The 19,403-nt window shown below is 43.4% G+C and overlaps 1 protein-coding gene across 1 annotated transcript in view; it reads right to left on the bottom strand.

Annotated features, from left to right (window-relative positions):
* The window catches only part of KDM2A (lysine demethylase 2A), a 92,868-nt gene extending 77,890 nt beyond the window's left edge, over positions 1-14,978 (bottom strand). The window contains exons 1-2 of the mRNA XM_019737754.2: positions 14,840-14,978; positions 13,524-13,648 (exon numbers count right to left, since the gene is read on the bottom strand). Coding sequence (XP_019593313.2) covers positions 13,524-13,565 — 42 coding nt within the window. The 5' untranslated portion in view covers positions 13,566-13,648; positions 14,840-14,978. The remainder of the gene's footprint in view (positions 1-13,523; positions 13,649-14,839) is intronic.
* Between the last annotated feature and the right edge of the window lie 4,425 nt (positions 14,979-19,403).

Here is a 19,403-nt window from a genome sequence, read left to right as displayed (position 1 = left end):
TACTTTGGACGTCCTAAATTTCATTTATCACAGTACAGCATTAATTATATGTTTATATGGCTCTTATCAGACTATGAGGACAGGGTACAAGATATTCCTTTCTATGTACCCAGTATATTCATTAAACACCAATGGTACACCCGACAATGTTTGCTGAATAAATAAATGAGCAAAAGACCAAAAAGAACAAAACTTCTGAACCCAGGACAATTCTTATAGTTTTGGTAACCACACTAAGAAATAGTTCATAAGTAGAAAAGATTTGTAGAGGTAATTATAATAATTAAAGAAAAACGAAAAAAAGCAACTTCCATGCCTGGAAAGACTTAGAAAATAGGGTTCTTCAATTTAGAAAGTCCGAGATGGGTTATAACTGAAGGCATAAGAGGTAAACGGAGCAAACATGATACTATTTACTAAACCCTGGAAGTATTCAACCAGGTAGCATCGCTATATCTTAAAAGTTCAGTTTTAGGAATTCTATTTCCAAAAAGTTCCCTTTATTTAACAGACAGTAAATTTAAACTCAAAGTATTAAGGCAAAACGACGACGGAAGTGGGCCACATACAAAGCACTTAGCACAAAATATGCCTCTGAGATATGCTATGGTTCCCATCAGTAAAGTGTGCAACTCCCCCTACAGGAAGTAGATGAATACCAATTATCAGCACTTCAGTCCGCAACAATAACCTGTCACAGGTGACACGGAAGCAAGTATCTTGCTATGAAAGCTCTTTGGAATAGCAAGTCAGTATGTGTATCTGCTACTGCGAAAAAGCTACCTCTACTTTTTATACTTACTCTGCCACACCAAGTCATTCAAATCTGCCTAATAAAGGCTTTTTATTTTTCCCTTCCCTTAACTACTCATCATGGAAAAGTTTCCACTGATAAACATGTATGTGTGCTAGATGCACACACAGATACACATACACACACACACAACTTTGCTTTGTGCAAGCAGCATTAAGCAGTCTTCAAGTACTGAATGCCGCCTCTGACTCAAAGATACCTTTGCCTATACAGCTATCAGTAGTTTAGAAAAACGTCCGCAAATTCAAATAGTAGGAAACACATATGAAGAAAATTTTTAAAAATAATCTTAAGCTATGATGTTTAAATTAAAATAGCTAACGGTAATTTTTTTTTGAACACACAGAAAAACAAACTACTAAAATAATTCCTCCAGTGGTTCTCAAATTTACCGTCTATTGGAATCACGTGATGGGCTTACTGAAATACATTGCTGGGTCTCACTTCCAGGATTTCTTATTCCGTAACTTTAGGGCAGGACCTGAGAATCTGCATTTCTAACAACTTCCCAGATGATGTACTCAGGGTCACACTTTGAAAACAACTGGTTTGAACTATTAGCACTGAGAAGGAATTTGCAGGTGAATAAAATAGAGCTTAATAACTAACTAACAGGCTTCCTGATTACCAGTCTAAGGTTCTTTCCATTGTTAGAGTTCAGTTATTATGTTATATAGATTTTACGCATTTTTAGAAAGTACACAACACATTTTTGTTAGATTCAACAGACATTTCTTGAGCACCTGAATAAGGCATGGTCCTTGCCTTAAACAAGTCCACTCCAACTAGGTGAAAAGAGACTCATGATCAAATAATTACAACAGGAAGCGATTGGTTCCACAGAAGACATGCACGTTAAGTGCCTTGGGAACGTAACTGAGGACAACTCAAGAGAACAACATCTGGGGACCTTTGAGGAGAATTACTACCAGCTTACCAAGAAGACAGAATGGAGTGGGATGGAGAGCATTTTAGATATGCACATTCACAGAAAAAAATCCACCCAGCACCTACTGTGGACCAGGCACTGTACCAGGCATGGGGATAAAATGGTGAGAAAAGGCACTTAGCAGCCTTTGGTGATGCGTACACTCTAAAAGAGAAACACAATTAAATAATAATCCAAGTAAATAGAAAGCAGCAATTTCGATAAGTGCTATGCATAAGAGGTATTATATACTATGAGAACTTACAACAAACAGGAAGATCTGACCTAGTCAAAAAAATGCTCCTCTGTGAAAGGGTCTGAGCTAAGGTATGAAGAGGGTACCTCAGCCTTCCACACACGCTTTCAAACCTTTGCACATAAGAGCGTTTGTAGGTACTATGAGTCCTAAGTAGATATTTTCGTCTCCTTTCAAGTTCAAAGGCGAAATCGTGGTAGGCTAGTACTCAAGTGTACGAGGTAGGAGGACTATCAGTTAACGTCCCCCGATGTCTAGCACTGACTCTGAACACTTACGCCCATTATCCAAGGAACCCACTTCCCAGGATCAAGGAACAGGGGAACCAAACGAATCCCAGCAGCCTGTTGAGCACAGGGTAAGAGCAAGGGTAAGGGGACGGTCTCCAGCACACAGTTTCTTTCTCCTTTCTCTTAGGACCAAAACAAGAGCGGCGATCAGACATGGCCAATCCTTGTTCCTTGGCTTCCCTTCTCTTTGACTGCGTTCTGACCACCACCCTCCTAATAACTGTCAGCACTTCACCACCGAATGAAGTAATTTTATTACATTCTGCTTTGCCTTCCTGACAAAGTTAACCAAGCAGCAATGTTAGAGTCTCAGTGACGTACATGGTACTGGCTATGTGTGTGCCAGGGAAGTTGTAACTTGCCCTCAAGGAGCATATAATCTAGACAGTTAAACTTTCGATCTTGCATCCAGTTATAGGTAGGGAGAAAAAAATTATGAGGATTCAGGAAAGGTTTCCTTTCGTACGCGAGATTGGGAAAACAATGATGTAAAGGGGCTTCAGAGGACGAGAAGCAGGGTAGGTACAGGAGACGGCCTATCACACGTGTGTGGAAAAAGCAAGCAGGTAGCTTGGTTTAGCTGGAACACATACAGGTTAAGAGTAGATAATAAAACTGTAACACTCAAATGGGACCTGAACACGAAACTAAGGAGTTTGTGCCTACCATGGTAAAACCTTACACTTCACCAAGCGCTTACAAACGATTTCCAAAAGGTAAGTTTTATTTTCACTACTCCACACATGAAAAACTTAAAGTTCATCAAGGTTAAGTAACTTGCCCTAGATTACAGATTATAAACTGAAATTCAAAGCCAGGTCTCATGCACTAAAGTCCAGTGCCCATCCCATACCAGTGACTTTACATAGAGTGGGAATATCACAGAGGATGGGAACATGATCAGAATGTTGGCAGCAAAAAAAATGCGAAAAAATGGAAAAGATGCCGGAGGGGGGGGAATCTAAGAAGGAGGCTACTATAATAGTCTAGACTAAGAGTCAGAACTAAGAGCAGTAGTGGGAACACAAGACAGATGAGTATCAAAATCCAGCAGGTGTGAGCAACTGATTCAATATGGAGGACAACAGAGGAAGGAGTAATAATAACGCCATTAACCAAAAAAATGTAGCAGTCTCTTCCATCTTAAAACAAACATGAACAAAAACCCAAGAGAACCTTCTCTGGATCCTGCACTTTAATTACGACTCGCATCCCTTCTCTCTCCACAGTCCAACTTCGCCAAACTTCTCCATTCACTATCTTTCTAATTTCACATTTATTTTGAAGAATGTCTTCTGCCCCAAATGCCATGGAAACTCCTGTTTAAAGTCACCACCATCCTCTATGTTGCCAAATGCAGTGGACTCTCAGTCTCCTGTACATGCAGCCTCTGCTGAGCACTCCCTCCTCTTTGAAACATTATCGTAAGTATAAAGCGATGCTTAAGAACACAAACTGGAGCCACACAAACCTAGGTGCAAATACCAACTTCTCCAGCTACTAGCCGGTTGGCCTGGGCACATTATACACACTCGCACAGTCCCTTCTTGTGTCGTTTTCCTGATCTATAACCTAGAAATACTAAAAGTACCCACTTCATCGAGTTATGAGCATTAAATGAGTAAAAATACACGAATGCTTAGAACAGTGCCTGATAAACAGTGAGTACCACAGTCCCCTGGCTTCTAAGACACAACTACTCTCTTGATTTTCCTCAGGCCTCTTGGGCTGCTCCTTCCCTTTCCCCTTGTAAGGCACTCGGTCCACCTCCTTTCAGCTACCACACGTCTGCCACTGAGACCCACCTACATGCCAACGAGCCCTTGCTGAAGCCCAGAACCAGTTATCCACTCAGCAGTTCTACAGGCCGCTCACATCCAACCTGTCCCAACTTTCTCAAAACCGAACTTATGCTATTTCCCTCAACCTCCAAACCTGCTCTTCCTTCAGTGTGCACGATCTCAATAAAAGGACACCCAAGCCACCCACACGAGAACAACTTGGGAGTCGTGCTTACATGTCTTAACCTCACCCTCCACACATTCAATGAACCAAAGTCCTATGATTCTGTTTCCCACATATTTCTCAAAACCTGTCAGCACTCAATCATCCCCCCTCCTATCTTACCTGAAACTCTGCAGTAGCCTCCTCGTTGGTCTCACCAAAGCCATCCTGCCTCTCTCCCTGATCCCTTCTCTGTAACTGTAGCCACTGATAGTAGTCTAAGCATATTACTCCTCTGCTGAACTTCTTCTGCCTTCCCACTGCCTTCAGGATAAAACCGTACTCGACCCGACCCCTACCCACCTTGTCAAGACTTTAGACGCTCTCCTCTCCTCACTTCTCTCCAGTGACCTGGACTTTTAGTTTTGTTTGGTTGGCAGGTTCCTCAAGCACGTCAGATTCCTTCCAACCTCAGGGTTTTGGCACATGTTAGTCACTTCTCTTTTTCAGCTGGTTACCTCTTACTCTTCAGGTCCCACCTTTAAAGGCTTTCTCAGGAAATGTGTTCCCTGATGCTTCCTCCCACTCCTGAAGTGTAGATTAGGTGACCCTATTATACACTGTCATTGCAACCTCTATTTACTTCTGTAATCCTTTGCGTAACTATAATTAACATTACTAGTGTCAGTATTTAATGTCTGACTTCCCCACCATACTGTAAGCTTCATGACCAAGGGACCATGCCTGTCTTGCTCATCACTGTATCCCCAAGAGCCTTACAGGTGTCTGACACATGGTGAAGTGCCCACAGTATTTTCTCATTCCTGCCACAGGGCTTTGCATTAACTGGTCCCTCTACCCAGAACTCTCCTGACCCAGATCTGGTCCCCTAAGTCCTTGAACTTCACAAAATTGGCTCATTACTCAGGTCTCATTTATAAAATGCCATCTTCAAAGGAAGTCTCTACTGATCATGCAATCTCAAGAAGTGATTCCCACCACACAACCATCTCATCATTCATCACCCTCTTAACTTCTTCAAAGTATTTAGCACATCTGAAACCGCAGTACAGTATTTGCAAGTTTTAGAAAAGCAAGGCCCAAGTAAACTGCCTGGCACAACACAAGCATTCAACACACATTTAAGTGAACGAATCTCCTGAATGAGAAAAGATGACCTGGGGAACACCCCCAACTCATCAGCAAAACACTGACAAACTGTGCTCCAGCAAAGTCAGAGAAGAGGCAGTACGGCTTAGTAGGCTTGACAGCCAGGCTGCCCACTTTGAATCCTGGCTCTTTCCCTACGAGCTGAACTGGATAACCTCAGACAAGTTACTTAACTGCACTATGTCTCAGTTTCCAAACCAGGAATTAGAACCTACCTTAAAAGGGTGTTGAGAATTAGTGAATATAAAGTGCCAGCACCAAGCACATAGTATCCACTCAATGTGTACTATTATCCATCAGCTTGGGTTTTCCCCCATTTCAAATATACATGATGTCTTTTCCTTTATCTTATTCACCCCAAAAGGGTCACCATTATTTTTGTACACTGCACAACTCCAGGGGCATCTTTCACATAGATTAAGATATGTGAGTGGCATCTTCTGGAAATGCGCTACATGGTAGCACCACCCTCGAGTTCCAGCAACCCCTAGAATTGCGATGCTCAAAAGATATATATATATATACATATATATATATATATATATATATATATATATATATATATATAGTCACAGGATGTGGAGCATAAACCGTAGGGAATAGAGTCAATGGCATTGTAACAGCTATATACAATGTCAGAGGGGTAGTAGATTGGGGGAGGGGGGTTATCACTTCATGAGGAGTGTAAATGTGTAACTATTACATTGTTTTGCACACCTGAAACTGAAAAAAAAAAATGAAGATGATCAAAAGACACCAGAAACACAGAAGTACTTTGGAAACTATAAAAGTCCATAAAATGATCACTGGACTTACACATCTACATTCTCTTGAGGTCAGTGTCAGAAACAAGAGTTGGGCTGACCAGATTACTGCTCTATGACCCAGGAATATAAAGAAATGATTAACATTCGGGCTACCTTGCATTCACCCTGCGGGCTACAACCAACTCATGAGGTTGACTCTCAGAAATGGTCAAGGGGTACCCAGCTATAAGACAATTCATAGTATTTATTCACATCAACACTGCAGCTTTTATCTCATTTTTCTATCCTTCAAAGAGAATATCAAAACGAAATTTCTTGTTATGACTTAATTACTGATCTCAAGACAGTGAATACTTACTCTGGTTATCCAAATAAATTGTTCTTAGGATAAGAGGAATAATAAAGAAATCTGCAAACGGACTGAGGATTTGCCATGACCATGAAGTTAGCTTTGTGAAAATTCCCAAAAAAAAAAGCTTCATGCTTACTTACTTTGGGCAAAGCCCCAGGAGAAACAACCTGAGAGTGCTTTTGACCCGTTGTGTGTTAGACTTAAAATTCTAAGATGAATAGCAGATAACCAGGATGGAAACATAGATAGAACCTATCTAGTGGTTAGGGTTTTCAATCTTACACTACTGACATTTTGAACCCGATAATTCTTTGTTGTGGGGGGCTGATGTGTGTGTTTAGAATGTCTTAGCGGCACCCCTAGCCTCTAGCCACTAAAATACCAGCAGTGCCCCTAGTCTGACAATCAAAAATGTCTCCAGATGTTGCCCAACAATCCCTGCTTGAAAATCCCCCCCAGTTGAGAACCTGTGCTTTAAACAAACCTATTTCAACTGTCTCAAACATCCACCTATGTTCTCTCCTCTCCCTTTCAAAAATCCTTCCCTCTGATCTTCCTGGTAACCCAGACTTAATCCCACCTCAATTCTTCATTTGCCTTTATCTCCAAAATCTTCAGAAATCACTTAGTGCAACTCCCTCAATGACAGGTCAGTTCTCTTGTTCAAAACCACAGCTGGTGACAGAGTGGACACTAGTACTCAGGGCTCCTGATCCCTAATCAAGCACCCTTTTCCATCACAACACGCTGCTATCCATCAGTCACCAAGTTCTGGCAGTCCTTCACTGCCAGCATGTCTTGCTTCTGTGCCTTCCTTTCCATTTCTATTTATACCCCAGAGCAGTGGTCTCAAACTGTTGCATGCAGCAGAATCACCTGGCTTGTTGAAACACATACTGCCGGGCCGCAACCCCCGAGTTTCTGATTCAGTAAGTCTGGGGCAGCACCCAAAATTTTGCATTACTAACATGTTCCCAGAAACCCAGATAATGCTTATGCTGCTGGTGAGAAGACCACACTTCAAGAACCACTGCCCTAGAGTTCAGGTACCTATTACCTTAAGAGGTAACCAATCTCTGTATTCTTCCAGACACCTCTCTGACCTAAAACTGCAAAAATATTACTCCTAGAACACCACTTTGATCAAATTACTGTTGTATTAAAAATACACCACAACTTATGGTTCTCTGTTTTCCATACCTGGCTTTCAGAATTGTTTAAAATGAAACTTTACCAACAGTGCCTCCCAAAACAAATCTACGTTAGTCCTACTCATCTAATGGATGTCTTCAGGACCGGCCTTCTAGGCTGCCCACTCCACAGTAAGGCCACCCTCTTCCCTCCTCCTCCTCTCTACCTACCTGAAGGAGGCCTTCACCACTGTATTTGCCAAAACCACGTTTGGTCACTATCTGCTGCCTTTTATCTTTATGGTTTAAGTTTTTACCAAGTACTCACAGATAGAGAAAACCCCCAAGAACCTAAAATTTAAAACAGAAAACAATGATATGAGTGACATACCTAAATAAAAGGCCTGACATATATACAAACTACATAAATATTGCTGTTTTAATAGATGAAGTGCACTAAATTCAAAGTCCACCAAAAAAATGTGCTCATTTTTTAAAAGCATGATTAAATACTGGTTGTTAAATATGTATAGCTATCTCATTTAGGATGCTAAGCAAGCATCTATTTGGGAAGAAATTTTTAAAGCAGCCTCAAAGAAAGAGAAAGTACTCAGTCCACAACTTCCTACAACAAACGCAGGTATCACAAGAGAGATGAGGTACAGTGTGAAAGAAGAAACACGAGGTTCAAGGTCTAGTTCCACTCCTTACCAACTCTGTGATCTTGGGCACATCAGGGCCCCTTCCTAAGCCTCCGTTTCCATAATTTAAAAGAATTAAGGTTTAAAACTATACCATCTACCTTACAGGGTTGTTTTTGAGGGTTAAATAAGGTAACGTACATGAAAGAACCTAGCCTAGTACTTGGCCCATTATAAATGTTTATTGAATTTTAACCTCTGTTGATGTGAAAGCACAATGCAAAAATATTAATACATTACCCCAAAAATGAGACAGAGCAAATTAAGGAAACCTGATTAAAGATATCCATTTCCCAAGGAAAAAATATTTTTTTAAATAAAGAATAGATGTCCCTCAGAATGGTAGACAGTAAATGTATCAATCCCGACTTACTGGCCAAAACCAATACTTGAGAGTAACACAAACACCATCACTTGCAGCTTCATAACTTTAAGGCTGTCTAACAGTCAGCAAAAATCGTGACATAGAGGGTTTAAGACTGGATTAGTGGCAGGAGAACTTAAATTCAGACAGAGCTTTTCAAGTTAACTTGATATTTAATTTGTTCTAATGCCCCAAATACTACAAATGTGTTCATCTAGCATGTGTGCTAAGCGTTAAGTTTTTACCTATTATAGCTTAGACCCTCTGGTTTTTACGGACACTGCAAGACCCAATACCCAGATATTTTGCTCATCCCTATGCACCAAACTCTCCTCCATTCTCGTGGCCTATTCTTGGCACTCGCGAAAACTGGTAGCAAAGAAAAGTATTTATCGAGGCATACAACAATATAAACTTTCTACGTTGTACACTGAGTACTTTCTCTTTTTTTTTTTAGGCTACTTATTGAACACTTTCTACGTGTCAGGCACCATTCAAAGCATCCGAGATATATATATATACACATACATACATATATATGTTTATATACATATGTGTGTGTGTATATATATATATATATATATATATATAAAATAAACAAAAATGAAATCCCAACTCTCAAGAAGCTTACACTCGAATGGAGAGATTATGTACAAACAAATAAACTTAAGCATGGTAGGTAGTGATTACCAGCAAAATAAAACGAGAAAGTGATAGGGCTTAAATATAGTCCTTACTCTGGTCCCCAAAATACAGCTTATTGTGGAAGACTGATGCATAAGAAGAATTAGCTCCCTCATTATCCGCATTTTGAATCACCCAAAGACGGGCAACAAGTTTTTCCTACATCATCAGGAAGGAGGTTGACACGCTCAGAACAAGGTACTCCTCCACAAACACTGACTGAAGGTTAAGTCTAATGAAATAATTATAAGTAAGCGAATTCAACAATTTCGACCATCTATAATTTTTTCTGGTTGTTAATATGACCCTTTCATGCTAGGGAAATAATGGCTTAAAATTAGGATTGTATTTTGCCTAGACCATTCCTGGTCAAAGGACCTTAGAGTGGGGTCATTCAAAGTGGGACTGTTTGTAAAAGGGACGATCTGGTACTTGCTGCTGAAATCTGGAGACATAATTTCAAGGGTAACCCAAAGAAAGGTGAGAATATCATCATGACTTCAATGACTCGTTTCTTGCAACAGATAAATGATTTAGCTATTTCAGAGAGTCATATGTAAAATACATTAATAGGACTGAACATTTGATGGTGTAATAACATCCTTTAGAAAAATCTCATCATCAAGATTGACAAGCAAAGTGAATTCTCAAGTAAATCATCTCCCCCTTTAGATAACACCACTAGGCTTAGGTGAATTCGAGAGGAAAAAATATTCAGGTTACATAACTTCTTTTATCCTCAAGTATATTGTCTCCACTTTCTTACACTGATTTAGGTGTTTCGACAATTTGTTTCTACAGTTGCCTTTGGCAGGGGCTAGTGAATTTTTGGCAGGGGCAGATATTATAATCCAATATAACGAAGGCCATCTTTTCCAATAAAAATGAAAAAGTCCCAGGTTAAAACTAAAGATCATACATAGAAATCGTAAGCATTTACTTTAAACACACATTATTTTGCCCTTGATTTTCTATGCAATAAGGATTACTCAGAATTGGTGTGACTTCAGAAACCTAAAAGATTATCAATTATAATTGCTAAGGACTTAACTAACATTTTAGATTAAGAAACAATGAGATATTATGCTGAACATTCCCTATAAATGAATACTTAAATATAAATGGACGTTGACAAACATTTAAAACTTCTTCAATACTTTGGCTTCTGAAACCAAATGAAGAAAAAAAAGTTCCATCTCAGTACCTGTCAATGTTTTTCAGTAAGGTCCTACATCTAAATTTATCAAAATATAAAAATATTTACCTCAGGACAACCAAATATCCACCCATCACCAAAACTAAAGCGTCTGTCTCTTTCCTCAGGTACATCAATTTGACTTGAAGATGTATCTGGCTTCAAGCTAGGAATCTATACACTAAAACTACTAACCATTTCCACACAAAAAAATCTGTCTTGCTTAAAAAAAGCCAAACATTGTTTACCCTCCCTTGTCATTTTCTACACTGCAAAGTAAGTTTTCTAGAAAGTAGAGTTTATGCCCCAAATCTACACATACACACCATCTTCAAAGGTATAATTCTCTTCCACATGTAATAGGTACATAATAGTTTGGCAAAATACAAGCCAATTTTTTAAAATTATCTATTTTTGACTTTTTTTAACTGACTTGTCACAAAGATGGTATAAACATTATCAAAATTTACCAAATCCAGCCTGTACACTTGAAATAGCTATGTCATTAAAAAGCATTTAAAGGATCTATTCAATCATGAATAATATTCTTGTTAATCAAGAATACAACTTTTTTTTTAAAGATAGGCAAAGGGTTCTGGATACAAAGTCATTCTCGTTAATAAATGAGTTTGGACTCAAGACTTTTAATACTGGTACTATGTTTTCTCTCCCAAGAGGCTATTTTGAAGGTATGTCACAGAGGGATGATCATTTAGATTCTGTCCCCCAAAACAACATGGAAGTAATAGTCAATAACACTAAACAATGGACTAGGTGATTCAATTCAATTTGACAAATATATACTGTATGACACCAACATAAACTTTAATCACTAAGCCAAATTAGTAAACCTGTCATTTTGTCTTTCAAACTTTATGTTCCTCCCATGGCCAGTAACTGGAAAACAAAAGTAAGTTCTATACTCTGACCTACTTTAAAGACTGTTAAAATATGTATAAACTACTGTATAGATTAGCCTTTATGCCTTTGTGCTAGTGTTTAAATTCATCAAATAAGATCTAACTTAATCAGTAAAGAATTCTGTAACATGAGCAGTCACCAGAGACATTAAAAGTTTGGTAGGCTGACTGCCACATAAATAAGCCTCCAATATGCTCTCCTATCAAAAGTTATGTTATGGAAGGGGTTTATACTTCAGATATGATTTTGTCTTGTAATCTTAGAAAGGAAAAGAGACATCAGTCTCCTAAACTTCAAGATTACTGTCCAAAATTCTAAGTAAAAAAGATCCCCCAAAATGTTTGATGTACCTTCTTCCACAACATGGCTACAACTGTACATGAATCAAGAGAAAAAAACAGGTTAGATAAGGGTTAATGCGTGCAACAGGTAGCAATCACTTTAATTAACAACAACAAAAATCTCACCAGGACAAAAATCAGAGTCCTTGGATCCCCTACCACAACCTCCCAAACTTGTTAAAAAATGTGAGAACTTTTGCTTGCTGAAAGGCTCTTCTTTTGAAAGACTGGATCCCAAGATGCCTCAGATATTTATGTAACAGCTCAACAATTCTACAAGCTTGACAGGGAAAGCATCCTCTTTCTTTTCTTTTCCCAAAGAAAAGTTTAATTCAAGAAAGGGCAAAACAAAAATAAATCTTAAATGTACAAAATTCCTCTACTCATACACTTTATTCCTAAAAATTAGCCATAAGAATTACAATCTCACCACACAGCTAGGAAGACAAGAGGCCAATCTCTGAAATAAGGCTTGCCAGAACATATGCCTGCCGATATACTTGCCAATATACTCCACACCTTTTCAACAGTCAAATTTAAAAAAACAAAACAAAACAAAAACCACCAGCCTTTTCTCAAAAAGACTGGAGGTCATCAGAAAATAGATTAAAGAATCACTCTTCTTACCTCCAAACTCAGTCTAAAACAGAGCCAAATAAAACCACCATAAATTCCTTTAGTGATCTTTTACTGTGTTTCCCCGAAAATAAGACCTAACCGGAAAATAAGCCCTACCATAATTTTTCAGGACACCCCTTGAACATAAGCCTTAATGCATCTTTTGGAGCAAAACTTAATATAAGACCCGGTCTTACTTTTGGGGAAACACAGGTCTTTCAGTTCACCAATTTTCACGTAATACATACAAATTCTGTGGCTTTCCTCAGACCCCACTATTCAAACACAAATTCAAATTTCTGAAATAAATATATGATGAGAATATTAATAAAGCTCTCTTTGCCTAAGGAAACAAAATCAAATTCTTAAACTCCAATAGGAAAACCATGAGAGGAAAGTAGGGCCTAAAAGAACAAGTATTCATATATACATATGAGCTAATTCCCTCCAAATCATTACTAAGTAAAAATTTCTTTTAACAAGATATCATACATCCCTCCCAAAATACAAACTACAGAACTTCATCAGCATCCCGTATTTTACCTTTTCTCAATCAACCCCCCCAACCCTCCAAACCTATCCAAGTATTAATTTGACTTTTAAAAAAAGACTCCACAGTTCTACTACCCAGCTCAAAACCACAAATCCTGGCACACCATAATCCAAAAAAAAATAACATAGAACTATCCTTCCACAAACCGTTTTGCCTGAAATTTACATTCTAATCTAACTTAATCAGATTTACAATGATAACATCGAAAAATTTGGAATCCTTGTCACGTTGTAATCCACAAAATCCGTTGACTTGCAATGGTTTCTACAGAAGTTAAAGGCTAGATATAAGTCCATTTCCAAACAGGATGAATATTAAAACTCTGTCAACTTGGCCTAAAACCCAAATGAGATATGAATATACCTTCCTTCCTCCTCTGGCTCACAGAAAAGCCACCTGAAAAGTTTTAATCACAGTATGTTCACAAATGGAGACAAAATAGTTATTCTGCTTCAAAACCGGAAAAAAAAAAAAAAATAACAAGAAAATACTAACCAATCTCTGGCTGTAACGAATCCTTTCTTCTTCGGGTTCCATCTCTCACTCTTCTGTTGAAATTACTGTAAAGAAACCACTCCAGGGCTGCCTTCCTCTTCCTCCTTAGGAACCAGATTGCAACACTAAAGGATAATGATATGGGCAGAGATGAGAACTCAAACTCAAGCTTTCTTTTCACGGAAAGAACTATTTAAGATATGTGTAAGTTTAAGGCTGTCTGAGAAATCTGGTTCTTCTTCATCAGTTTGGGACCTCTCTGCTCTTGGGCAAGTGGTTCCATGTCATGATCAACATTAACCACGTTACAACTGTCCCAGGCCTCGGCAAAAGGAGATGTTGGTTTCAGTTCCCTGTGGACCCGCCATACCACTTGTTTCTCCCCACAGGATACAATTAGCAAGCTCCACTTCATGGCAGCATTAGAGAAAGAAAAAAAGGGGGGTGGGGGGGCACAGAACTTCAGTATCTCTAGAGAGCTGACCAGGTGAAGCAGGCACTGAACTAACCCAGATCCTAACCAAATTAGTTCTCTCTCACTGGTAATTAGAAACTAAAGGAAAGGACAGACTAACTATATAAAAAGAGGACAAGAAATTAGGATTTGAAAAAAGACTCCAAAACAATTTCCCATACCCCTTTAGTAGGCGATAAACGTGGCCTGCCTTCCTACACTCCCCCACTCTTTTCATTCCCAAACCAACCCTCCACCCCAACCCAAGATGTGTACAACTCTGAAACAAATTCAAGAGTTGCAAATCAGAAACAAAAATCTTATCCGATTCTTCTGGATAAAGTAGTAGAAATAAACGATTCTACCTATAGGTATAAAATACATCCTTTCTAAAATTTAAATAGACAGGTTTGCGCGACGGGCGATCCACAATACCAAAAAGGGTTTTTCATTTTTCTAAATATTTCCATGAATAATGGCTTCCATAGGAAATGCAGATTTTTTTTCCCTTTTTGTCACTACATTACGGCCACATTAATAGCATCCTTTCAAAACTGCTACGAGACCAGAGGACCTGATGACACAGTTTGCAAGAACAGTTCCCCGCACAGCCCTCCTGGAGGAAGCCCTCGCCCCAATTCGGGAGGGAAACCGCGTTTGCACCCCCTGGGCGAGGACCGCCCGGGCTTAAGAGCAGCCAGGGCCAGAGAGAAAAAAGGGCAAATCGCGCCGGGCTTCCCCTGGGAAAGGCATTTCAATGGTTCCCCCATCGGAAAAAGAAATAGAAACTTTACATTAAGTCTTTAGAAAACACAGTGAACCAAACTTCCAAAGGGGGGGCGGGTAGGAGGGGGAATCTCACCGGGGATTTTGCTCGTGAGTTCTTGTCCAAGTGAGAAGTAAAAGATTCCAAAAACTGAGAGGAAAAATTAAATCCCAAACGTCGTCTTCGGTTTTTTCCGTGGATCAACCCAGTATCCAGAGAGGGTCAGAGCGACCCGGAAAAGAGAGAAAACAGTTGCTGAATCAAACCTCCTCTTCTGGTTTTGGAGACCGGGAGTCGGAGGCGTCAGGAGAGGGGAGCGCGACCCCTCGGCGCCGAGCCCGGGGCGCCCCCGCCTTCCCCGGGCCAGCGGTCAGCAGCCTGAGCCCGAGCCCCGGGCCAGCCCTGGCTGCGGGGAGCGTCCTCCTCGCTGTGCCCTCAGCTGCCCGGCAGCCTCTGGAGCCAGGGAGCGGCGGCCGATCAGCTGAGACCGGCCGGCCCGAGACTCCCCGCGCCGCCCCGACCCCCCGGAACGCGGGCCCCGGCCCCGGGGGGCGGAGAGGGCGGGAGCGGCGCGGCGTGCCGGGCTAGGGGCCCGGGCTCCCCTCGCGTCTTCCCTTCAGCCCGGGCTCCGCGCTGCGGGACGAGCCCCCGGCTACTCCCCAGTCGCAGAGGAGGGATTCCGGGGGATGGGCCCCCTGGCGTTGCCCCTCCTCCCGGGGCGCCCCCTGCCCAGGATAGACAGAGCGGCGACAGGCCCAGCCGCTGGGAAGGTGCTCTGCTAGCTGCAGCCGCCGCCGCCGCCGCCGCTGCCGGGGAGGGGTGTTGTTTCCCTCACACAGGAGGAGCCGCCGAAGCAGCCGCCGCCATTTTGAACCCGTCAGACTCTCACATACACACAGCTCCTCCGCGGCGCACTGCGCAGGCGCCGCCTCCCCACCCCTCCTCCGGCTCTCCTCTCCACCCCCCACTCCCCTTTAAGGCTCCCTACGCTTCTTACCACTCTCCCGGCCGCACGTGAACGCGCACGCGTCACTCTCCTTAACGCGGACACTCCGCCGGCGCGCGCACGCGCGGATGCGTCGGCCTCTAAACGCCCGCGCCCCGCGACGCCGACGCGGCTCCCCGCCCCCCCTCGCGTCAGGCTGCCGGCCCTCCCGCAGGCCCACCGCCCCCGCTCCCCGCCGGCCTCCTTCCTGGGCTCGGGCCCGGCCCGCTGCTCGCGCCTGCGCGCAGGCCACGGATCCTCCTCCGCGCGCACCGTCCCCTCCCCAACGCCCTCGCTCAAACACAGACACAGACACACTTCGCCTCTGTGACCCCGCCCCTCCCTGGCCAGCTGCGCCGGCGGCCCTCCCCCACCTCTCCTGGGAGGGTGGTGACCCCGACCCCCCACAAAGCACAACATCCCCCCAGCAGTGGGCAAAAGCGCCCCGTTCCCATGAAATGGCCCTCTACCCCAGTGAGCCCGTCACAGTCACACAACCTGAGGGCCGGACGGCCTGGGCCGGCCTCAAAGCAGGGTCTCCCGGGGTCAGGCCGCTGGGCCCAGCCGACCCGACCTGGGTGCCCCACTCGGGCCTACCCAGGGCGAGGGGGTGCAAGGAAGGAACACCTTCCTGCCAGCTACCCTCCCCTCGCGCCAGCCGGTGGGCCAAGGCCAACCTGCCCGCCATCCCCAGGCAGGCCCCGGCGCCCCCGCCTCGGGGCCCGTCCGCCTTCGGCTTGGGGGGCTCCTCGGTGCAGCGGCCGGGCCCCGCCTCACCCACTCCTCGCCGCTCCGAAGGGGCAGGAAACGGGAATAGCATGTCTGTCCTGGTTTCGGCTCCCCGGGGGGGCTCCAGGCGCTTGACAAGGGCGTCCACAGGTACCAGGCGTGGCATTGGTCTCCGCGACGGCCCGGGGGCGGCGGCGGCCGGCGCGCCCACCGCGGGCCGGAGGCGCCCGGGTAGGTGGCCCTGGAAGCCCCCGCTCCTCGGCCACGCTCAGGTTTCCGCAGCGCCGGTGCCCCCGGCGGCCCGGGTGGGACGTGACCCCGCCCCCGGCGAGTCGGGGCGCCCCCCACGGAGAGGTGAGCGGGCCGTCCCCAGCCCCCAGGCCGGCCTGGCTGCCCCGGGCCGAGGCAGGCGCTGGAGGCCCGGCCGGGAAGATGTCTCCTCTCGGTGCACGCAGCTTCGCGCGAGGGTCAGCGACGGGGCAGCGGCCGCCCGAGGCGTGCCGGCCCTGCCCACGAACCGGCTCCCGCGGCTCGACAGCTGCCCGACGGGCTAACAGGCAGGGGACGTCGACCGTGCCTGGCCAGAGGTATCTGAGCAACGCCATGCGAGCAGCCCAACCGCGATCAGGGCAATTCCCCAGCCAATCTCGTGCTCTGGGGCCCGTTTAAATTATAAATCCCATAAAGGACGGTGGCTTGGGCGTTGCGCATCCGGGGCCGCACCATTGGCTTCCCTACACTCTTGCTGAGAAGTGTCACACAGATCTTTTTCTCCTTGCCTTGGTTTCCCACTCTTTAATCTCTGGTTGCTGGGACGCGGGGATGGAGGAGAGAGGAAGGACATGGAGTGAATCGTGTAACTTTCATAAATAACCTTCAACTCTTAGGAAGACAACTGAAGTAACGATACCTTCCATTTCTATCAAGGTTTCAAGTCTAGCGTAAAGGCACTATGTGAACTCAAGATATTATTTATTACCACACGAGGTTTTTCTACATGCAAACTTAGGGAGTTTTACAGACACACTCTACTTTGTTTCCCAAATCCTTAGGAGACAAGCTAAAGTGCCCGCAGCATTATACTCATTTTAAATATAGACAATTGAAGTACAGAAAGGATAAACAGCTTGCATAATTACTCTAACAGAGAGGAGTCCAGCACTCTGCAATAGCAGACTGCAACAGCTTCGACAACAACAAAAGGTTTGTTAATATGGTATCACCCCCTTGCATTCCAGTCACTGGAAAATATTCTTTATTCTGAGACCAGTTTTGTGCAGACTTCTTAGATTTTCGGAGCATGACACGAAGATCTTCACCAAAACTTTATCGGGTCCAAAGCCTTTTTACGTCTTTCAGACTATAGGAAATCATATGTAAAAGGCAGCAGTCTTTTACACTGGCACTACCAGATGTGACGCCGCAGGCATCTGGCTCTCTATAGGTATAGAAAAAGGCAGCGGCTTGTTTATTTTTAAGTAGGAAAGACTTTTGCCATTGTCAGATTAAGTAAGAATTGGGCCTCATCACTATTTGTGAAATAACGACTTTATTTCCTTCCCACTCATCCCTATAACATAGGAGATACCTTGGGGCAAAGAGAGAAGGTCTCTAGCTAGCTGTAGCTCAACTTGGTCTTGCCCTTTATCTTAAGGTCCAGAGCCCCTTAAGTAATTAACCCTCAACACAATGAGTTGCTCACCCTCAGCAAACAGGTGTCTTCTATAGGCTTAACTAAGGGGAGGAGGGTTCTAAAAAGGCTCCAAGAACAATAATAGTAATATTTATTTTGGACAGGACTGCAAGTAAAGGTTTGTCAGGTTGCAGTCAGCTCTTTCCAATTGAAAATCATTTGTTAACCAGTGTGCATTGGGGGAAATGACATTTAAACAGATATACACAATGGCTTCTCCATAGGCAGGCTTTGTTAATATTCCAAGGCAGGGTGCGATAAGAGATAAGCAGATGGCTAGTGATTCCCCCATAATCACAATGGCTTTGGTTGGCAAAGACATATCATAGGGTTCATTGTTTTGTCCTTAAAGAGCCATTTTCAAGGAGAATATTGCTTGGGGGAGTCCCCAAGAAGGTCGCTAGAACTATAAATTGTATGGCTTCAACTGCAACTGCAAGGAGAGGGGAGAGAGGTAGATGGGAAGAAGGAAAGAAAAATTCCTCCTAGAAACATTGAGAAAAGGATCCCTGGCTGGAACAAGCGGGTGTCTTGGTAAGATATTAACAAATCTCTGCCTTCTTGAGCAAAGCTAAGGCCCAACGAATACTGAGAGTCAAATCCAGATTTCCCACTTCTTTGTGGAAACTTTTGTGGGTGAAAAGAGAACTCTGTAGTCTGGTCAACTAAGTTAAAGTAGTTCCAATTTCTGTGCACTCCTTAAATGTTGAGGAGGAAGTAGGGGTGTCCTAAATGGCACAGGTCTGAACCAAACAAAATAGAGAAGTTGGTCTTTACCTTCCTCCTGGGAGGTAGTTAAAAGCTCTGGCTCTGCTGGCTACTAGCTTATCAGTCCTAATGAACTCCTGAAAGCCTCAGTTGAGTTTTCATCTATAAAGTTGGAAAAATACCTAACTCTCAGGATGAAATGAATAATGTCTAAAGCTCAGTGTCTGGCACATAAGCCACCGATTATGAGCATTTACTGTTTCTGAACTGTAGTTTTAAGGAAAGTTTTGAGTAAAGATGCTTTAATATTTAAGTCGTGACTTACTCATAGCTTCTCCTCTTTCCTTTTCTAGTTCCTAGTGTCTTTTTCTTTCCCCATCCATGGTGTCTCTGATCTCCATTTTTCTCTCTTCCCTGACTCTGTCTGTCTGTCTCTCTCATCCTCACCTACTCCAGAGGTCTCTTTCCATCCTTCTCTCCATTACTCTGCTAACCCATCCCCACCTGCTGTGTTCATTCCTCTCTCCCAACTGGTCCATTCTCAT

This window comes from Rhinolophus sinicus, linkage group LG06 (assembly GCF_036562045.2).
Source record: "Rhinolophus sinicus isolate RSC01 linkage group LG06, ASM3656204v1, whole genome shotgun sequence".
NCBI lineage: Eukaryota > Metazoa > Chordata > Mammalia > Chiroptera > Rhinolophidae > Rhinolophus > Rhinolophus sinicus.
This window is presented reverse-complemented; position numbering and strand designations above follow the sequence as displayed.